The sequence below is a fragment of the Manacus candei genome, unplaced genomic scaffold, assembly GCF_025592945.1.
Source record: "Manacus candei isolate 608988 ecotype Guabito, Panama unplaced genomic scaffold, ASM2559294v1 h1tg000115l, whole genome shotgun sequence".
NCBI classification, from domain to species: domain Eukaryota; kingdom Metazoa; phylum Chordata; class Aves; order Passeriformes; family Pipridae; genus Manacus; species Manacus candei.
The window spans coordinates 577,927-597,662 of NW_026138163.1; the positions used below are offsets into that span (position 1 = coordinate 577,927).

General features: G+C 43.9%; 2 protein-coding genes and 1 long non-coding RNA gene across 3 annotated transcripts; 1 reads left to right on the forward strand and 2 right to left on the reverse strand.

Moving 5' to 3' along the window:
- Positions 1-23: 23 nt before the first annotated feature.
- LOC127461915 (nucleolar protein 8-like) lies at positions 24-12,263 on the reverse strand. Its single transcript, XM_051770122.1, is given in 17 exon segments — positions 24-443; positions 574-877; positions 1,195-1,277; positions 1,967-2,037; positions 2,516-2,642; positions 3,511-3,791; positions 4,355-4,438; positions 4,745-4,886; positions 5,727-5,814; positions 6,140-6,259; positions 7,212-7,328; positions 7,600-9,499; positions 9,807-9,877; positions 10,808-10,955; positions 11,275-11,353; positions 11,656-11,718; positions 11,887-12,263. Coding segments are annotated over 16 exon segments (3,567 nt in total). The 5' UTR covers positions 12,026-12,263; the 3' UTR covers positions 24-443; positions 574-823.
- A 984-nt stretch (positions 12,264-13,247) lies between these two features.
- Positions 13,248-16,326, forward strand: LOC127461917 (uncharacterized). The gene is made up of 4 exons (XR_007900230.1): positions 13,248-13,329; positions 14,665-14,734; positions 15,224-15,396; positions 16,203-16,326. It is a non-coding gene; the product is annotated as an uncharacterized LOC127461917 (long non-coding RNA).
- Positions 16,157-18,437, reverse strand: LOC127461912 (zinc finger protein 497-like). The gene is made up of 3 exons (XM_051770118.1): positions 18,105-18,437; positions 17,142-17,220; positions 16,157-16,953 (listed from the first exon to the last, which is right to left on the reverse strand). Exons 2-3 carry the CDS (start codon positions 17,191-17,193, stop codon positions 16,562-16,564), a joined length of 444 nt encoding a protein of 147 aa, XP_051626078.1. The 5' UTR covers positions 17,194-17,220; positions 18,105-18,437; the 3' UTR covers positions 16,157-16,561.
- Between the last annotated feature and the right edge of the window lie 1,299 nt (positions 18,438-19,736).

Here is a 19,736-nt window from a genome sequence, read left to right on the forward strand (position 1 = left end):
CCCAACTCCCCCCATCCCAGAAGAAACAGATGGGGGGGCTGGATTGGGACCCTAGGGAAGAAAAAGAAAATTCCAGCATCTCTTTTCAAACCTATGACAACCACCACCTTAAACTCAATGCTGTTAGGACAGTATTATTAATATTATATTTAAACACATTAGTATCTCTTAAAATACAAATTATCCATTTCATAAGTCTGCCCTGTTATATATGTCTTTTCATTAACTTCTGGGACATTTCGCCCTGCAAATAACACATTCTGAATATTTGTAAATATGATCTCTATTATTTAGGCAGAATACAAGTTCTATAGTCTTATAGACACAGAGCTATCTGCTCTTTCTCAGCCCTGTTCAGCACTGGGGCCAGAGGACACAGCAGAATGTCTTTGTTACATGATCTAATTATCAAAAATCCTAGAAAGCAGCAAGTCACATTTAAACTCTATGTATATTTATATATACATATATATACATATATATATATGTGTATATATATACATGTACATATATGTGTATATATATACATATACATATATATATGTATATATATATGTGTGTATATATATATACATATACATATATATGTGTGTGTATATATATATATATATATATGTACACACACATACAAATCCCCAGACCTTGGTACAAACCTTGAACTGACAGAATAAACATGTTCCTATGTAGAAACAAAGTCTGAGTAGTTTTTGCCAAAATTATTATTTCCCACTAGATTTCTGGAAGTATTTTGAAAGTAACATTGTTTTGCAACTTCTTCAGAGATGAAACATGAAACATTTCTGATCAGGAAGGTAAAAAATATTTATTGTTTTGCTTTCACTTTTCTTTTTGCATCCTTGTGTTTCTTCCGGCATTCCTGAAAATATTTAAAATATAATATTATGACTAAAATAATAATGAATAATACAAGTCTCTGAATTCACCTATTTGTCTCAAACACTTTTTTAACATACAGTTAAGTAACTGGTCCTGTACAACGCAGAGATTCAGTAATTTGCCTGACTGGACATCCTAACATGGTGTTATACTCACTTTTATACTAAAAAAGTTTAGTTCCTTGGTAATTACAAAATTTCAAGCCTTTCTAGAGGTCCTGAATTATGTTTTTATGCAAATAAGCAGCCGTGTTCCCTCCTCATGCTCAGCTTTCAGCCACAGCTGTTAAATACTCACCTCAAGCAATAATCTACGTCTGTCTTCCCAACCATCTTTTTCTTCACTGAGATCTACTGATCTACAAAATAACTTAGGGCCCTCTGCACAAAAAAGAACAAATTAATATGGTTAAACACTTCTGGAAGATTGCAGTGCAGTAACTGTACTAACACAGCAACATATTTAATGATAGTTACCTAATATGTCTCAAGAAACAAACATTATTTGAGGCTGTCCTGATAATTTAGTGCATAAAGCATCACAAGCAATTGTTTTTGTGGTGTTTGGGGGTGTGGTGTTTGGTTTGGTTTTAAATAAAAAACTCACTATATTCATACAAAAAAAACCCCCAGATTAATTAGGACTGAGAACCACATGGGCATATGTGGCTAATAAGAATATTCAGCATTTCTAACAGTAACACCAGAAAGACAAGAGAAAGTTAAAGATCATATATATGCCTGAAAGGGTCCAAAATGTCCAGATAACTTGTCAAGTGATTTTTTTTTTTTTTGGTAAGGCCTGAAAGACCAGCCACATATTAGGCAATTATCTGAAAAAAAGGAAAGCAAGACAGATATTCAGCATTTATTTTACCAGAACTTTCTCATGGGATTCTACCACAATTCAGACCACAAGTAACGACAGAAATTGGCAATTTATTTTTTTTTTCTTAAACCTCACATCTGTGTTACAAAACAAATAACTAGGCAGTATCTTTTCCTCACTGAATTTCAGTATGAGTTAAAAGAAAAAAAAAAGGAGTGACAGTGAATAAGTTCTGTTGTACCTCTCAGTCATTCATCATCTTTGGAGAAGAAGAAAAATCTTGTACTTTCTCTGTGTGGCAAAGAAATAAACCTGGACAAACACAGGGGAATTTTACCATCACAAAAGTTACCATCAAATTCCACTAACACAAGTTAAAGCTTCAGAGAAAGAGAATGCATCCAAGAACATTACTCCACAGTAACCAAATATGGCTGTCTATAAAAAAACAAAACAAAACAAAACAAAACCATTTTTTAAAAGAAAGCTTACTTTGAGTTTTAGCCAAACCAAAATTGGTTTGGGTCAAACCAAAATTACCCAGCTAATTTCTCAGGTGTTCAACCAGAAACTCAGCTTTTATGTTTTTATACTCAGCATGACAAAGGGGCTGTTGGGATTTTTGACTATCACACTCTGTGCAGCAAGGAATGGTTTTCCAAGACAACTTCCACTGCTCAGAGGTGTGACACAAAGATCTCAGTTTCCCATGACCTGGGTGCTGCTATCAATATTCTCACAGCATCAAAGTACTACAACCAAGTAGACAACAAACACAACTGTAACTTGCATTTCTTGGTCCTTTTCAACTTCTGATGCCTCTGGCTCATCATCACCCTCAGAACTGCTGTCTTGGAAACGTGGATCTTCTTGCCATGTGACTTTTACAGGTTTTATTGTTTCAAGTATGTAGGGCTCTGCAATAATATTACAATTAAAAAGAAAAAAAAGCAGATTATTCTTCTACTTGCCAGTAAAAAAATCCTACTTCCAAGTGACATACTTACACTGGAAAAGGCAGGTTTAAGAAGGAGAGAAACCTCCCCTCCCAGGTTTTCTGAACTACATCTCTGCTCAGGTATTTTCCACTTTGTTCTAGGGACCTCTTATGTATTCTGAAAGCTTTTTACTGCATTCAGAAGACACTGAAGTCAGCAGAAATGTGGGGACCTTGGGTTTTTTGTGTGTTTTTTTTCTTTTAATATTTCAGTTAATTTCACATGGTTTAATTTATTTCCTGCCTCACTAACTGACTTGATTTAGCACTTTTTAATCTTGACTGCATAACAATTTCATCTTAGTTTAGGACACCCCAATAATCATGTGTCACTCAGTTTCAATTTTCTAAAGGTACAATAGTAAAATTAGGTAAACAATAAAGTGTTCTGGAGTGTTCTTGGGGTCAACTCTAAGATTTTCTTTTGCTCATACTACTACATTAACACACGTTTTACTTAAAATCTCGTTGGGTTACACGGAACTTGATTTGACTTGTAGATCACCTTTTCCCCCTGTTTCAGAACTTTAGTGGATGGCAACAAGCTTTTCCATGACTGTTCAAAAAACCAATTAAACAACTGTTCTTTCTCCAAACATCCCTCTCAGGGATGGAAGCTAAAAGTGCATCTTGGCAAGTGTAAGTGAAGACCATACTGATTCTGCCTCATTACTGACTGGCCTCTGAAAATCCCCTGGATTCAGAATTTCTGTGCACCATATCCCTCTGCAGTGCCTGACACAACTGACCCACTACAAATGGCACTGCTGGGCGTGTTCTGCTCTTACCTTCTTTTACGTTCGACTTCTCCGTGTCTCCAAAGAAGGAAAACTTGAAGCCACTTGGCTCCTGAGCTGCATCATTCCCAGATGTAGGTCCCAAATGGTCAGGTGAGGCACAGTCCTCTGCATCATCCTTGTCCCAGCGTATTTCCTCCTTTCTTTCTGATTTGTTCTTCGAGGATCCAAACAAGTCTTTGAAATCAGCAGCAATATCATAATAGATTTTCTCAGATACTTGAGGCGGTTTCTCACTCTCCTCCTTCTTCTTCTTCTTCCCTTTAACTTTACTGAAATGAGATTGTTCAAGGGCAGGAACATAACACATCTGTTTTTAAAAGAAAACAGAGCCCTCAATGTTTTCCTAAACTTCTCCAAGCACACTGATGAGTTCACTTTTAAGGGTAAGCATTGGGGGGGAAACATCTGAGGTTTGATTCTAAAGGCAGGAACAAGCCTCCTTTTTAATGATCCACATCCTTAAGGGAGTTTTCACTTAGTATGTGATACTAAATGATGATATATAGAACAGATTTCTTTTCTGGCAAGAGAAATGTTAAGAGCTAATATGCTCTTCTCACAGATTTGCAAATCTTCAAGTCCATGACTTGACCTTTCTCACCTTCAGTGAGGACAGGAAATGGCACACAGAGGGTAGATGGACTAGCAAGAAAAGACAACATTACAGGTTGGTTTTAGTGCTCACAATTCCTGCTGTATGTTCATTTTAGCAATCACAGAGAAAACTAAAGAAAAAACAGTAGTGTGCATAGTTTCAAACTCAGTCTGCTGCTAAAACCATCTCTGCACAGGAAGAAACATCACAACTATAGCTACCAAGCTGCAATATTACCTCTCCTTTTCTGCAGCACTTGGCTTCCTTTCAAAAACTGCATGGTCCTCTCTTGTGGGATCATAACGAAGGGCATTAATATCTCTGTGAAAACAGGAAGGAAAAGCCATGAGACATTCTGAAGGCCCAACTGAAAGCCACCCCAAACCTTTACAGCAGGATCCAAATTCACATCGAGTTCTTTACCAGAAAACCTCCAAAATGTAACTGGCATTTAGAAAATACCTGCTAAGCAGTCAGTGACTGAGAAAGTGCATTAAATACTGACTTCAAATACAGACAAGGAAGGAATTACTTTTCTCAGCCAATTAGGCAGAAATTTTAGTTAGGGAACAGTGGCAAAAATTAAGCCTCCCTAAAACTCCTTTGCTGATGGTGGATGAGTCATACTTGAATTTCTTGGCACTTGTGGCTGTTTTATTTGGCTTAGGCTGTTCCAGGTTGATGTTCAAGAGGCTTCCCAGTATTTGCAGATTTTTCTTTTTCTCTGCAGCAAGCTCCTCTTCCTCATCTGCCTTCAAGCTCTTTGTCTCTGCTAAGAGAACAATAAATACATTACATTTTCCCTGCTAAGCCTGTAATATTTGATGCATAATATCACTACAGTACTAGAAGAGCTCACATCCATCAAAACACATCACTTTGTTCATCTTAAAGCTACTTAGAGGCCTTTTCCCTTGCACTGTAGAAAATCTTTGATTAGAACAGTCATGGGTATCTATTTCACATGAAAGTCAGATCAGTTATTTAACTTGTTCCCTGCTTATACCTCATAACTGTGCAACTACTCTGCCACTGACTGATGCTCTAGAGAAGATCACATTAAAGCAATGAAGGGAGTAGCAGAACCAGGCAAAAATTTAAGTTTCAGAAAGAAATTGTGAATCTTGACAACTGGGTTAAAATTTTCCTTTTTTGGGGGCAGGGGGATATTTAGGTTTTTTTCCCCTTTATCAGTGTTTCTGCTTTCTGCTGTTAAATTAAAAAATAAACCTTTCTAAGGCTGCCAAATCTGCCACAGACTGCAGGATGGCTACAAAACAGCTTAAATGAATGTAATGGTCAAAAAGGTGAATTTACTAAGTCACCACTGTTTTTCCATGTGGATAAACACAATCTGTATAATGCTGCACTAAAAGCTGTTTTCAAAAGTTGATTTATCAGCCACACACCCCTCAGCTGTTACAAATACTTTTGCAACACAGTCCTTTAAAAGACCCAGCCACCAGCATTTACTGTGCACAGTCACAGCAGAGTTGGGCTGTGTTCTTTAAAGAATCACCAAAGAAGCAAAAGCACTCCAGGAGCTGCTTCAAAAATTGAAGCTCCATGACATGGTTCCACTACCCCCAGGAAATATGGCCAGGTTTACCTTCCTCCTCCTCACTGTCACTCTCCAGGAACCGAGCGTCCATGCGGAATCTTTCGTCGGTGCCAAATCGGGATTGCAGTTTCAGGAGCTAAACAAGAGAAGCAGATGCTCTTAAGCACTGGAGTAGGAAATCAGCAACATTCTATAACTTTTTTTTTTTTACTATAATTAATGGTAACATACTAATAACCTTCAGCTCCTGAGGCCTTTTCCAGAAATTTCTTTGCATACAAAGACGGCACCACACGTTATTTCCTCCGTGGTTGCTCCTTCCCCTATTTAAGGGAACTCTATTTTATGTTCATAACAATCATATTCAGCAGTAATACAAGCCTACAAGTTATGTTCTTCTGAAGTGGCCTTACAGAGACTTAGAAGAAGGAGAACTCAGTTCCAGCAATGGGTTCACTCACTTTTTCCCCAGCCTTGCCTTCAAACTGGGGCTTAATTTTGAATCGCTCATCGTCCGTGTCGTCCTGCTCGTCCTCACTGCTGTCAAACAGTTTGCCTGAAGCTTTGGGAGCAGATTTATCCTTTGTTAAACAAAAAGAAAAAAAAAACAACAGAAAATGAGCTGTTCACGTAGGTCTGAGGGTATAAATCAGTACCAACTTTGTTTGTGTGCTTTCCAGTCTACCTGAAAAAGTGGATTTCCTGCACAACCAACTCACTGATCCACGTGATCAGATCTTATCCTGTATACACACCTTGTGAATTCTGGTTTATAATCATGACTGTGAAGTTTTACCACAGGCAGAATTCCCATCTAAAGGGTAACTCAGGTTTTACAATATGAGATACTTAAGTATAAAAATCTCCCTGATTATGTCAAGGGAGATCAATTTAAAAATATCAATGGCTAATTAAATCATGAGAATGGCCCCAATCTTACTACCTTTATGAGGAAAAAACCCAACAAAAGCAAATCCAGTGGTTTAAAGCTTTAGTAGAGATGTGACTAAAAAATGTGATATACAAGAAGTTCTATTCCAGAAAAAACAAAAGTATTTAATTGTACTGAAACCATGGGAGTAAAACCCTGAAGAATCTGCTAAATCAGAGTAAAGAAGCAGCAGCACACAGCTTCTTTGGAGCTCAACATCACTTTAAAAACAAGATACTGCATCAGATTGTTTGTCCAGTGCTGGAAAGAGCAGAGTAGTTCCATTCTGCTCAAGCCAAAACTCTTCACCTTCCTTTGACTAAAAGCAGAGGAATTTCAAAACTAATTACACAAACATTCTTTTTCTTCTGAAGTTAGAATATCTTTTATACAAATCTCAATCTCCTTACAAATTCTCCAAGCTCTCAAGCTTTATCAGATAGACAGTTAAATTCTTTCAAACCTGTCTGATGTTACAAAAAGAGGAATCATTCATGTTAATTCAAAGCTTACCTACTTTTTTCTGACACTTCACTATGATAAAATACAGTCTTCAGAATAAAAGGCATAGTCATACAGGTCTTTTTCCTAATAACACTTACTTCTCCATGCATATTTCCCAAACTTCCATCTTTTTTCAACGTCTCACCCACTTCAGCCTCATTTTCCACATCTGAATCGAATACGATGTGTTTGTGCTTCCCTGCTGCCTGGCTATCCTAGGAAAGGGTGAAATGGCAAGTCAAACATAGCAAATACTTGCTGCAGTCATACAGAAGTATCTAAAAGGCATTTCCATGACACCTGCTATTCCTCTTGCAACTCTAGAGGCATTCCAGGGATTAGGCATGCACCACTTTGTGTACGCTCCAAACTGGCAGTGCATCAGAAAGTCCAGAATGCCATCTTTAAAAATCTTAATCCACACATCTTATTTACCCTTTCCCTTGTACTGTGGACTATTCAGATAGAGGTTCTGAGTGTAATTACCAGGTTTGAAAGAGCTCCTTGGATGAGTTTCTTCTGCAGTTCTCTCTCCCTGTGCCTCTCCTCCAGAGCCGCCAGCCTCCTCTGGTTGTCCTGCACCTGTTTATCTCTTGTAGGTCCCTTTGAGGCAGCAGCATGAAGACAAAGCTCCTTATCTTCCAAAAGGCTTGCCTTCCCATTCTCACATGCATTAGCTTCACATTCTGCATTTTTATTGCTTGCATTCCTCTTCAACTTTTTGGAAAGTAGTTTTGGGCTCTTCTGTTGCCGTTTCACATGTTTGTGGGCCCCTGAGGCATCACTGTCCCCATCACTGCTCCCACTGTCACTCTGAGCAGGGCTGGCACAGGCAGCTCCCTGCTCTGAACTCTGGGCTTGTAGAGAATTCCCATCCTTGTTCTTCCCTTGTAAACGTGGCCTGGGAACAGGCTGATGTCTCTGCTCTGCCAAGGAGGCAGCACCTGACAGTGCCTCGTGCTGCTCACAAGGCACGTTTTGTGTCTCTTCACTGCTGGCTTCAAGTGAACAGAATGGAAGGTTCCTGGGCTGTCTTTTAGATGACTCCTCCCCAGAATGAGACACACAAGCTTCCAGTCCTAAACTTCCTACAGACCCCTTCTTTAACCCAGTGCTGTCCTTGGTTGCCTCTTTTACACCAAGGGACCCCATTCCCCTGAAGGGCCGATACTTCAAACGTGAATTATTTTGCCCCTTGGAGCTTTCCTCCTTCTCCTCCCCTGCTAAAATATCAGCCAGCACATCTTCAGGACAGATGCTATTTTTTTTAACTGCAGGGTGAAAATTAGAAAGTTTAGGTTTATTTACACTACCCTTAGGATTTTCTTCAGCACTGGACAGACCAGAACCCTGTGCACCATCTGGTTCCTCTGCAGGTGTCCCAGTGCTTTTGGCAGCCAGTGCTTTTAAGTCATCTAAGGAAAGGTCTAAGCGGTAACAGTTTTGCATCATGGACTCATAATCAGAACTGGCTTCAGACTCCCCTTGCTCAGACTCTGAGTAAGAGCTCTCACTATCACTTGTCTCTGCTGAACTCTGTGAGGCAGCAATTTTGGATTTTTTAGTTTTCCCCTTTCTTTCAATGTGTTCTTCTTTTACATTTCGAGTTTTCAGTGAGGAGTCATTTGCCAAACCGCTTTTCTTGTTAGTTAATATTTCTTTATTTTTCACCTCCACCTGTTTAGAATCTTCTAACCTTGTAGTTTTGCTGCTGTTTGGATCTGGAGTTTTACTTTCAGCAATAATTTCATCCGTATCTGCTGAATCATAACCATTATCATGTTCCATGGTCTCTTTGTAACTTCCTTTGATAGGTTTCTTCATGGCATCTGGATTGCATAAGGACCAGTGACTACTGTATTTTAATTCAAAATCATCCCCAACAACTTCCAGGGGGTCACTTTCACTCTCAACATTCCTCGCTTGCTGTTTTTCTTTCTCTTCCTTCACCATTGCTCTGATCTCCTCTTCAGAATCAACCTCACTGTCAGAACCACTCTGAGCTGCCACTCCATTAACGTTGCTTTGATGTGCCAATAAACCTCTCCCTGGTGTTTCACCCTCCAGACTCCTCGATGGAGGCAATTTAGACTTGTCACCTGCTCTGGGTTGTGCTCTTTGACCGAGCTGTGCTGAGCTGGGGTGGTTTGGATGGGCCTGGCCCCCAGAGGACAGAACTGCTGCTCCATTCAGGGCCTCCCTGCCCAGTTGCCTCAGTTTTTTCCGGGGTTTCTTCATCCCAGGGAACTCTGCTGGTCGCTTCCTGCTGGCACTGGCATCTCCCCCTTCCAAGTGCCAGGTGAGCTCGGCCACAGGAGCTGCCTGTGCCAGGTCTGGCTCCAGCTTCCTCAGGTTATGGCAGTACTTGGAGGGGTCATATTTCACAATGTGGGTCTGAGTTAAGGAAGTAAAACAACAGGATTCCTCCAGCAAGCAGAGTGGAGTCTTTATGGACAGGCTGGATTCGGTGTGAAAGGACAACAAGGAGTCTTTGTTGTCTGGTGCCTTTAAGCCACTGACTTGCAGTGAAAGAAACTCAGCCAAACCACACCAATTACTGTGAGATTTACTTGGAGGATTCAGTAAATGAAGTCTGACACAGCAGTCAAAATTAAGACTGTTCAGCAACTGTTTCTCCACATGACAAAATGAGGAAGGGAACTGTGCCTGTGCCCAAACAATAGGAAAAGGATATTTTATTTTTTTGCTGATTCCTCAGGTGCAGGACAGGCAAGACTCTGCCGAATTTACCAACAACCCACTTCTAAAAGAAAAGAAAAATAATCAGTGTTAAACAAAGAAAGAGTGGAAGTGACCCTGTAATAGAATAGGATGTTTATTCTTGGGTAACAAAACCACTAATATGGAACCATCTGTGACCAATTCTGTTTACTTTGTTAAGTGAGATATGATTGTACTGTGCACCTTAGCCAGCTTCCTTCTCAAAAAGAAAACAAACCAAAACCAACCAGAAAACCAAATTTCTACAACCTGCAAATAAAGAGTGATAATAAAGAAGTAACTTTCTTTACTTTACAACTACTATTTCTAATATATGGCTTCTGGATTATGAATTAACAGTGAATGAATTATGAATTAACAGACAGAATCACTATTATTTTGCTCTCTTCCCCTTTCCCACCAAAACCAAAAATCCCTTCAAAACCATTCTGTGCTTAGCAAATAATTTTGGAAACTTTGTAGTAAATATAATTCTTCTTGCCTTAATTTGCATGTTTAGTGATTTTATTCTTACTCTTGCAAGCTTGTGCAGACCCTGACCCTGAATGTGCTGAAGCACAGAGAGTAGTTCCTGACAGCCCAGCCATCAAAATAATTAAATGCTGTATAAAAATAAATCACATATTCTCCTTACAAGCTTTTAAGGGTGACATGAATGTATATTATACTATATACTTATGTAAATTCCCAACATACATGAGGAACAAAGCACTTCCTAATTTAACATGATGAGAGAGGACAGTGGGATCAGGATTATGTCATTACAAAGAAGGACAGGAGCCTTCTCCTTGTCTCCACATAAGGTATTTCTTCAGCCTATTTTTCACAGTTTGGACTGTCACCCTTAATAATTAAGATTCTTCACACAAGGCATAGAGATTTGGCATAAATTTAGATGCACTGAGCTTGCTTTCTGCTGGTTTAGCTCTCTCACCCATCTACCCCACCATACCTTGTGCTCTGGCACCTCTGTACCTGGTACTGCTTTCATGTGGAAGTCCACAACTCCAGTCTTTTTCAGTGATTCCAACAGACAGGTTTGGTTATTCCTCTGTGGCTTTTCTTTCTGCAGCTTTGCTTCCTCCCTCTCTGTGGCAAGCCTGCACCAAAAAGTACATCCTGCCTGAAAAGCAGTGCTGGGCCAAAGCCCATGTGCTAAATTAGAGCTGGCAGGGACCCCCTCCCATGGAACAGCAACCACTCACTGCTCAAGGACTTAACATCCTGACATTCCCTTTAAGGGAATAAGGATCTAAATCATGTTGCAGCATCAAATGTGCATCAACACTCCACCAGTGTCTATCAAAACTGTAAAGGAGTGTAGAAGATGAAATAATATATAATGTTATTATCATAATGTAAACAGATAAACCGAAAAAGACTGAGCAACAATATATATTTTTAAAGCCTGATTTTTACCTGTGCAAAAAGCTTTCTTTGGTCAACTCGATTTGCAGTGTTCCCCCTTTCCATTTTGTTTTATTTAGAACTGACATGCCTGCAAAACAAAGAGATGGGAAATGACTATTTTCTACATTAAAAAAGCATAGCCCAGACTTCCCTACACCTCCTTCTATGCCAGGCTGAGGTTTCTTCAGCATCTTACACCTCACTGCCCACCTGGTTAAAGTCTGTGTCTGAAAGGTACCCCTAAAACTGCTCCTTTAAGTAGAATTAATAAAACAGATTGAAACAAGCTCTGCCTCGACCACACCCTGATGTGACAACATTACATGCATTATCAGCAATGCAACTTGGCTCAAAAACATAAATAAGTGAAAAATAAAAAGATGTGCTTACACTTCCTAAGATCTGCATCCGAAATGCTGACAGTGACGTAAGCAAAAGTCTTCATAGGGTTCCCTGATCAATAAGAAACATCCAGTTAATTTCCACATCATTTCAGTGTTTCCTTTAAAACTGAAAATGAAGCTATTTCCTGAAAATTAAAGTGTCTCTGGAGCAAACATTCCATTTCGCACTTCAAAGTGAAAAGCAATGAACTTATAAAGGATGAAGTAAAACCATTACCCTCATCATCTTTCCTGGTAATAATCTCTGCATCCGAAACACGCCCAAATTTGCCAAATCTTTCTTCCAGTTCAGCTTTGGAAACCGTGTGGCCAAGCCCCCCAACATACAAACGTTTGGAAACCTGCTCCTTGTCCATGCCGAGAAACCAAAGTATCCCGCCGGGAACACACACTGCTTTCCTGCAGGGAGACAACAACAGCTCAGTGACAGCGGCACTGCGGGGTTACCGCCAATGGGATGAAAAATTACGGACAAATCATCCCCCCCGAAAGCCACGAGGAACCTCACGGCGACGGCGCTCCCTGCTTTGCTCTGCAAACCCTGTGCTGCTGCACTCACCAGGGTTTCGGGTTACTGCTTCACAAACCTTTAACCACATCACTGGGTGCGCGATAATTGTAAGCGGTTCTTTACGATATAACCCAAGCGTTCTCTGAGGGTGAGGCGAGACCCACAGACCCGACTATACTCATAGGAGATGCCGATGGACCCCCGGCTGAGGGCTCCCCCGCCCAAGGGGTCCCGGTCCCGGTCCCGGTCCCGCCGCCCCCGCGGCTCCCCCCGCGCTCCCTCACCGCTGCCATGTGCGCTCCTCGCGGCGCCACTCAATTTACCTTCCCCCCAGCGCCCCTCACGCGGGAAAAAAGGGTTCCGCTTCCCCGGGCAACCGCACTCTGACAAGCTTCATGTTTCCGGCCGGTCAAGTTATGGTGGGGACACATGGGCTGGGCCCTCTGACTGCGGACGCTTTGGGCGTAACCAACCGGGAGGAAAAGCCGGGGGCGTTTTCCGCAAATACGCGAGCGGAAATTAACCTAAACAAGCGAACGGCTCTCAAAGTAACGTTTTTGCCTTTTGTCTCTAGTACGGGACTCTGAAACCGGGCCCCCAGCGGCTCCGTCGTTTCAGAAGGAGCGGGGAGGAAGGCGCGGCCGGTGCCCCGCCCCCCGCTCGGGGAGGAGCTGTGGTAGCGCCCGGGCGCGCGGTTTGAAAGGCGCGGGCAGCGCGCGCTGGGTCCGGGTGGTGCTCGCGCCCCCTCAGAGCCGAGTCCGGGTTCGGGGCTCCGCTCCTCCCTCACAGCCGGGTCCGGGTCTGAGGGCTCCGCTCCTCCCTCACAGCCGGGTCCGGGTCGGGGTCTGAGGGCTCCGCTCCTCCCTCACAGCCGGGTCCGGGTTCGGGGGCTCCGCTCCTCCCTCACAGCCGGGTCCGGGGGCTCCGCTCCTCCCTCGCAGCCGGGTCCGGGTCGGGGTCTGAGGGCTCCGCTCCTCCCTCACAGCCGGGTCCGGGTCGGGGTCTGAGGGCTCCGCTCCTCCCTCACAGCCGGGTCCGGGTTCGGGGCCTCCGCTCCTTCCTCACAGCCGAGTCCGAGTCCGAGTCCGGGTCCTCCTTTCTCCGCTCCCTGAGCGCCGGGTCCTGCCGACCCCTCTCAGAGCCGGGCAGGTATGTAGCAATGTGGAATATGCACTGTCAATGCACAAGCATGCATAAATATACACATTTATGCGGTATATCCACACGTGTGATATACGTGCACATGCTTAGGGTGAGGAGAGGTGTTTGCCTGTTTGCAGAAGTTTTTATTTACTTAAAAATAATTAATTAATGGGTATTTGTTTTCTGGAGTTAAAGCTCTTTGCGGTCACAACAAGTCTTCTGCAGCCTGGCGAAAGCCTTTGGTTCAAGTAGCTGTAAGCAGTTTGTGTGTCCTGTTATTGCTGTTAAAAGAGGGGTCAGCAAAAGGGTAAAAGTTCTGGGGTAAAGGGGTAAAGTTCTGGCTGCTGAAATATTTTTCTTTTTTCCCCACCGTGCTCTTTATTATGACCATAACTTTCCTCACTGTGTCTAGTTAAAAAAAAATCCCCCCAAGCTAATAGGGTGCGTTAAAACTTGATAACTTCTATTCGTTGCATGTTGGCATTTAATGCACCAAATTGCTTCAAAATGTCAGGGTCAGTCATGATTAGGTACAATCTTGGTGATTCTTTAATTGCATATTCTTTATTTACTCACTGAGTTTCTAGTGCAAAACATGTTTTAATGTTATTTTCTTATAAGTCTTATTCAGATGCTCTTTCTTACGAAATAAACCAACAAAATCCTATTCCCCCCTCATCCCTTTTTATTGAACAGTGTTAGTGTGGATCTTGCAGGTACAGTAGGGATGGTTTAAGAACACATGAAGTCAACTTATGTTTTTTTCCTGGTTGAAAATATTAATACATCAGTGTCAAGCTGCATAATATCCTCTACAGTCCTCTGAACGTGTCAGGTTATTGTTATTTTCCCTGAACACTGAGATTTATTTATTTTGAATTATTTGTGAAACATGGTTGCAGTTTGTGCCTCTTTCCTGGTGTTTAACCAAAAGGCAGATCAGGCTGCTGTGTCAGGGACAGCTGTGCCTCATCTCACCAGCTGAGTGCTGGGTGAATTGGTCACAGCTGGATCCCGGTTTTATATCTGATTAGGACTGGGTTTTACCTGTAGAGCAGTTTGTTGTTCTGTTACAGCAAATTTAAACCAGCTGCATCTGCTCCTGGATCAAGTCACGATTAGTTAAAAAGATCCTTAAAGATCCTTTGACCCCATTAGATTCCTAATTTAACTTTATCTTTGGAGGCTGTGCAGTGATCTGTGTCTTAAAATTACTTCAGCTTTGATTGGATTTAATTAATTCTTTGAGGAATCAATGCAACAAAATTACGATTTTTTTTTTCAAAGCTAATATCTGTTTTGAAGAAAACTCTCCTTTTTTTTTTCTTTTTCTATGTCAAGTCAGAGATCAGTTCTCTGTCCCATCCCTGCTGCTATCTGGGAGCTGCCTGTGTTCACAGGTTTGCCAAAGGTATGATTTCTCCTGCTGGTGATGCTTTGAGCTGAGTGAGTTGTGTTTTGTAGGAAGGTTTGTTACATCCAGAATTACGGAACAAGTGACTTTTCTGCTCTTGTAGCATCAGCTTGGGTGGACTCTCTAGGGTTTAAGCAGGTGTTAAGTTGATGACAGGACACTGTAGCATTAAGGACAGTTTTACTGCAAGCTTAATTCTGTTTTCAAGAATTCCTGTCAAATTTGGTTCCTAAGAATCAAGGTTAAAATATTAGTTTAATCTTCCATAGCAAACAGAATTCTTTATGGAGGTATAAATTACTGTAGGTGTCAGAGCTCCCTGGGATGTTTAAAACCTGTATGTACCAGTTTTTCAGTTTTCAAAACTGATAATATCTAATTAATTTGTCTTATTTTAAGTAGGGAGGTAGGAGAAACAATTGTCTAATGTTACATTTGCATTTTTTAAAAATTAATTCTGTGTTTGTTTGTTCCTGAGAAATATAGTTATTTTGTTTTGTGGAGTAACACTGATTCTGAGAAATGGACAACAACGTTTATCAAGTTTATGAAGATGAAATCCAGGCACTGGAAGAAGAAATAAAACTATTGACAGAAAAGTACGAAGATATCCAGCAAGAATCCACCTTTTTTTCTGAGGAGGAGATATTGAAGTCAATGTATGCCTTTTTTCACACATTGCATTAATAGTATTTCTGTGTCAGAATTGTTTGGCATAAGGAAAGTCCTAACACAGAGGCAAAAGCTTATTTTTACAGTGCTGATCTTGTTTAGAAAATGGGCTATATAGGAAAAAATGAAAATAATAAATATTTGATCTGTCTTTGCTGCCTTCTGTTGGTGGTTTGTGGGTTTTTAGGGTTTTGCTTTCTTTATCCTTTACAAGGCAGTCTGAGCATGATGTCAGGGGTGTTACTGTGTGGGCCCTGCAGAGCTGTTGGCTGCAAAGGCCACGTTTCCATTGTGCCCTGTCAAACAGCTCAGGGGGTGTTTATTTGGGAAAAAGGGAAAAAAAGAGAGAGGTTGGGGACATGCAGAGGTGTGACTCATTATGTGCTAAAGAAGTGCCACGTTGTGGCTTTTAAATGCCATTATTTAACTGATATTTCATAGTAAATGTATAATCCATGGATAAAATAAGTCATTTAGATGAGTAAAGGCATCTTAGCTCATTTTTGTTGGCTGTTCCTTGAAATGGACACTTGCACCTCCAGATTTGTAATAAAGGCTGTGTCTACCTGGCAGTGAACAGAAAGTGTTTGTGTCAATCTCAGTAGTTTGCTGTTCCCAGCAATATGATCCAACTGAGGTTTGACTCTTGAAAACTGATCTTGATCTGGAAACCATCAGATCACATTTCAGATGCCTCTTATTTAGTGATATTGCTGTACTGGTGGGACAAAACCTGTTCTCACATCCAGCTCTTTTGCCCTTTTGATTTTATTTTGTTCTTTTTCCATTCTAGAAAATCATTCCAAAGAGAAACGCAGGGAGAATCCAAGGGACATGAATCTCCATCAGACCTGAAAGCTCAGCTTGAAAGTCTAGAAACAGATCTGTCCTTTCTGATGAAACTCACTGGTTTTCAGTTCACAAGTCATTCCAAGAAAACAGTGGAAAAAAGTAAGGAGTTTTGTACCCTTTTCTGTGCTGAGAATATCGGTGCAGTTCATTACATCTGCAAACCGCAGTCGGTGCAGCGGAAGGGCCTCTCATCCGTGTGCGTCCGCTCATGCAGGAGGAGATTCCAGCTGGTCTGAAACCTCTTCCCACATTCCCCACACGTGTAGGGCCGTTTCCCACTGTGAATGTGCTGGTGTCGGATCAGATGGGAGCTCTGCCTGAAGCTCTTTCCACATTCCCAAAGGTGTAAGGACGTTCCCCAGTGTGGATGTGCTGGTGGGTGAGGAGGCTGGTGATCCACCTAAAGCTCTTCCCACATTCCAAGCACTGGAAGGGTTTCTTCCTGCTGGGAGGCTGCTCAGGGACCACCAGCTCAGAGCTCCCCCTCAAGCTCCGGCCGCCTTCCCAGCACAGGCTGGCTCTTTCCTCCTCAGAGCACCCTGGGCTGGCTTTGGAGCCCCTCCTGCGGGGGGATCTCCGGCCCTTTTCCTCCCCGCTGCCTTCCTGCGCCGGGGAGCCCTTCAAAACGGCCTCTCCCACCAGGGTCTCACGGGGGGATTTGTCCTCTGGGCTCTCCCTCCTCAGCTCGGGGCCTGGGGCAGGAAGCAAGAAGGACAGGCAGGGGATTTGCCTCCGGCCCACAGGGAAGGCCAAGGACATCCCCCCAACTCCGGCCCCGGCAGGACGGCGGCGCCAGCGGGGTTGTCCTGCAGCCGGGGCCACGCTGGGCTGACAGAGCCAGCACAACACCCGCCCAAAGGGACACTGACTTCCTCCTCACCTGCCTGGGGGGCCCAAGGCATCTTCCTCTTCCTCGCAGCCTCCTCCTCCATCCGCCCAAGCTTTGGGAAGGACAAATCCTGATGGGGGGAAAACAAGGGCTGAGTGCATTGGCTTGGGGGTTCCTCCTGCCCAAGTCCATCTCTAGAACTCACCGGACATCCTGTGTCCATAAAAACCTCCAAAACACCAAGACTCAGCCCAGAAAACCCCAAATCATCGAGATTCAGGCAAAAGCCTATACGAAAGAGTGAGAAGACTCCTGCCCCCCCAAACTGAAAAAAGTTGAGATTCACCTAAAAAATACTCTAAAATATGAAGATTAGCCCAAAAAAATTCTCCTAAGATTTCCCCTTCTCTGGTTTCCCCCCTCTAGGGTTCAGAGAGTCTCCCCCATCTGGGATGCTGAGGGTTCTACCTAGAGATGCTGAGAGTGTTGGGGGTCCCAAGAGTCCCTTCTCCTCTGATTCTCGCCTTCGGGATGCCGCATTCCCAGAAATTCCCCCTCTCCAGGTTCTCCACTTTGTTGTCCTAGGGGATCCCAGGGGTCCCCACTGTCCAGGCTTCCCCTTCTCTGTGCCCCCCCTCTCCAGGCTCTCAGGACTCTCGAAGCTCCTCCCTATCTCCAGCCTCCCTCGCTCTCCAGGAATCAAGGCATGAGGACACCGAGGCACCCCCACGGCAACCCCGCTCCTGCTCTCCCCTCAGTCACCCCTCCCACCCCTTTCCCATCAGCCCCCCAAGTTAACCAGCAGGGGAAATGAACTCAACTCAAAGGAGAGATTATAAGTCAGAATAACAAATTATTAAAATAATACAATAAGTACAATTATACAAACTAACAATTGGTCTTAACCCACAAAACCCAAATGTATAACCCAGCACCCTGGGGCCTGAACAAAGTGGTGTTCCTTGGGCCCCCCCCTCCCCCCCGAGTCCAAAGTAAAGGGAGAAGGGAAAAAACCTGCTGGTGGGAGAGCTGTTGCAGTCTGGTCAAAAGTGGTGATTGCAGTCCAGTTGAGGGTGGTGGTCTCAGTCGGGTTGAGAGCGATGAGCTGCAGTCTTCCTCTCCTCTGGGTCCCACGAGTGGTAGAAAAGTTCTGAAACTCCAGGTTTATATATTCTCCAGTTCAGGCAGGAATGGTCAATCCTTCCCACAGAGCGGGGAATTCCATAAAAGGAATGGTCAATCCTTCCCTCAGAGTGGGGAATTCCATAAAAGGGTATGAGGATGCTCAGAGCGGGGAATTCCATAAAAGGGTATGAGGACAGGAACATCCCCCCACAGGCAGGCCCTCCCCCCCCCCCCCTTGACAAGAGTTTCTGGGAAATGGCATGGAGGGCCATAGAATACACAGGTTTGGGCTATACCTATCCAGTGATGAATCGGTCCCAGTTGTTCTAACTAGGACACCACTGCTCTAATTCCAAGCCAGAAAAAGCCCAAACCCAGAACTCCAGACTCTTATTTGTCCTCCAGTGCCCACCCCAATCCCAAACCTGTATTACCAGTATGAAAAACCAAGCTTTAATCCTAACCCAGCCTAAAAATCTCTTCCCCTAATCATGAACCAGACACTGCCAGCAGAACAACAAACCTCCCAAAGTTCTGTCTACTCCCCACCCTGAGCTCTAAACCCCAAGCCCTGACCATTCAGCACCCCCACAGCCCCTGGGAGCAGGGCAAGGACCTGGAGGGCCCAGAGCAGGCCCAGGGGGTTGGCAGAGGAATGGGAGGTGACCTGGATCTGCTCAGCTCTGCAGTGACCCCCAGGAGAAGGGCCTGGGCTCTGGCAGGGATGTCCTGTGGCACAGGGGCTCAGGATCCAAGTTCAGAAGGCCAAGTGCACATGGCAACAGCCAGAGCTGGTGCAGAGCCATCAGGGAGGGTCTAGAAATGCTGCTGGGAGGGGGTGGGAAAGCAGGAGGGGTGTGTGCAGCCTGCAAGGCCAGAGCAGCAGCAGGGCCAGGGCAGGACAGCCTGCAGGAGAGATGGCCAAGGGCTCTGGCAGGGCTGCAAGGCCCAAAGGCACCCAGGCCTTTGTCCCCTTGCCTCTGGCAGCTGCCTCTGCCACTCAGGACACCACAAGCAACTTGCCTGGCAGGTTCTGCACTTGGGTTCTGCCTCGCCCCTCCCTCAGGAGCCTGGCAGGGGTTGCCCAGTTTTGGGCCTTTGTTGTTCCTCCCCCTCCCATCCCAGTGCCCCCCAAACAGCCCTGAGCCAGCCGGGAGGGACAGGATCTGCTGGGCCAGGGCCTGGGGCTCAGGCCTTGGCCTTTGTGCTCCACAAAACCAAGGCAGGCTTTGCTCAGCACTGCAGGGGCCTGCCCAGAGCCTTTGTCTGCCTGCACTCCTGGCCTCCAAGGAGCTGCTCCAAGGAGTCCCTGGGGAGGCTTTGGCAGTGCCTGCCCTCAGTGGGGCCCAGCAATGCTTCAAGGCACTTGCACTTTGGCTTCTGACTTCTTCAGCAGCTGCTTCAATCTTCTCTCAGTACCTCAGGATCATGGGCTGGGCTGCAAACACCCCGTGGGGCTCATTAAAATGCAGAAATCCCTCAGGATCTCTTTGTCTTCCTTTAATTGTCTTCAAGGCAATT

Excerpts from the sequence above, each read along its gene's own strand:
- LOC127461912 (XM_051770118.1), bottom strand. The coding sequence starts at position 17,193 with ATGGAGGAGGAGGCTGCGAGGAAGAGGAAGATGCCTTGGGCCCCCCAG. Across the intron at positions 16,954-17,141 it reads GCCTTGGGCCCCCCAGGCAG|GCCCCGAGCTGAGGAGGGAG; the intron begins GTGAGGAGGAAG and ends TTCCTGCCCCAG.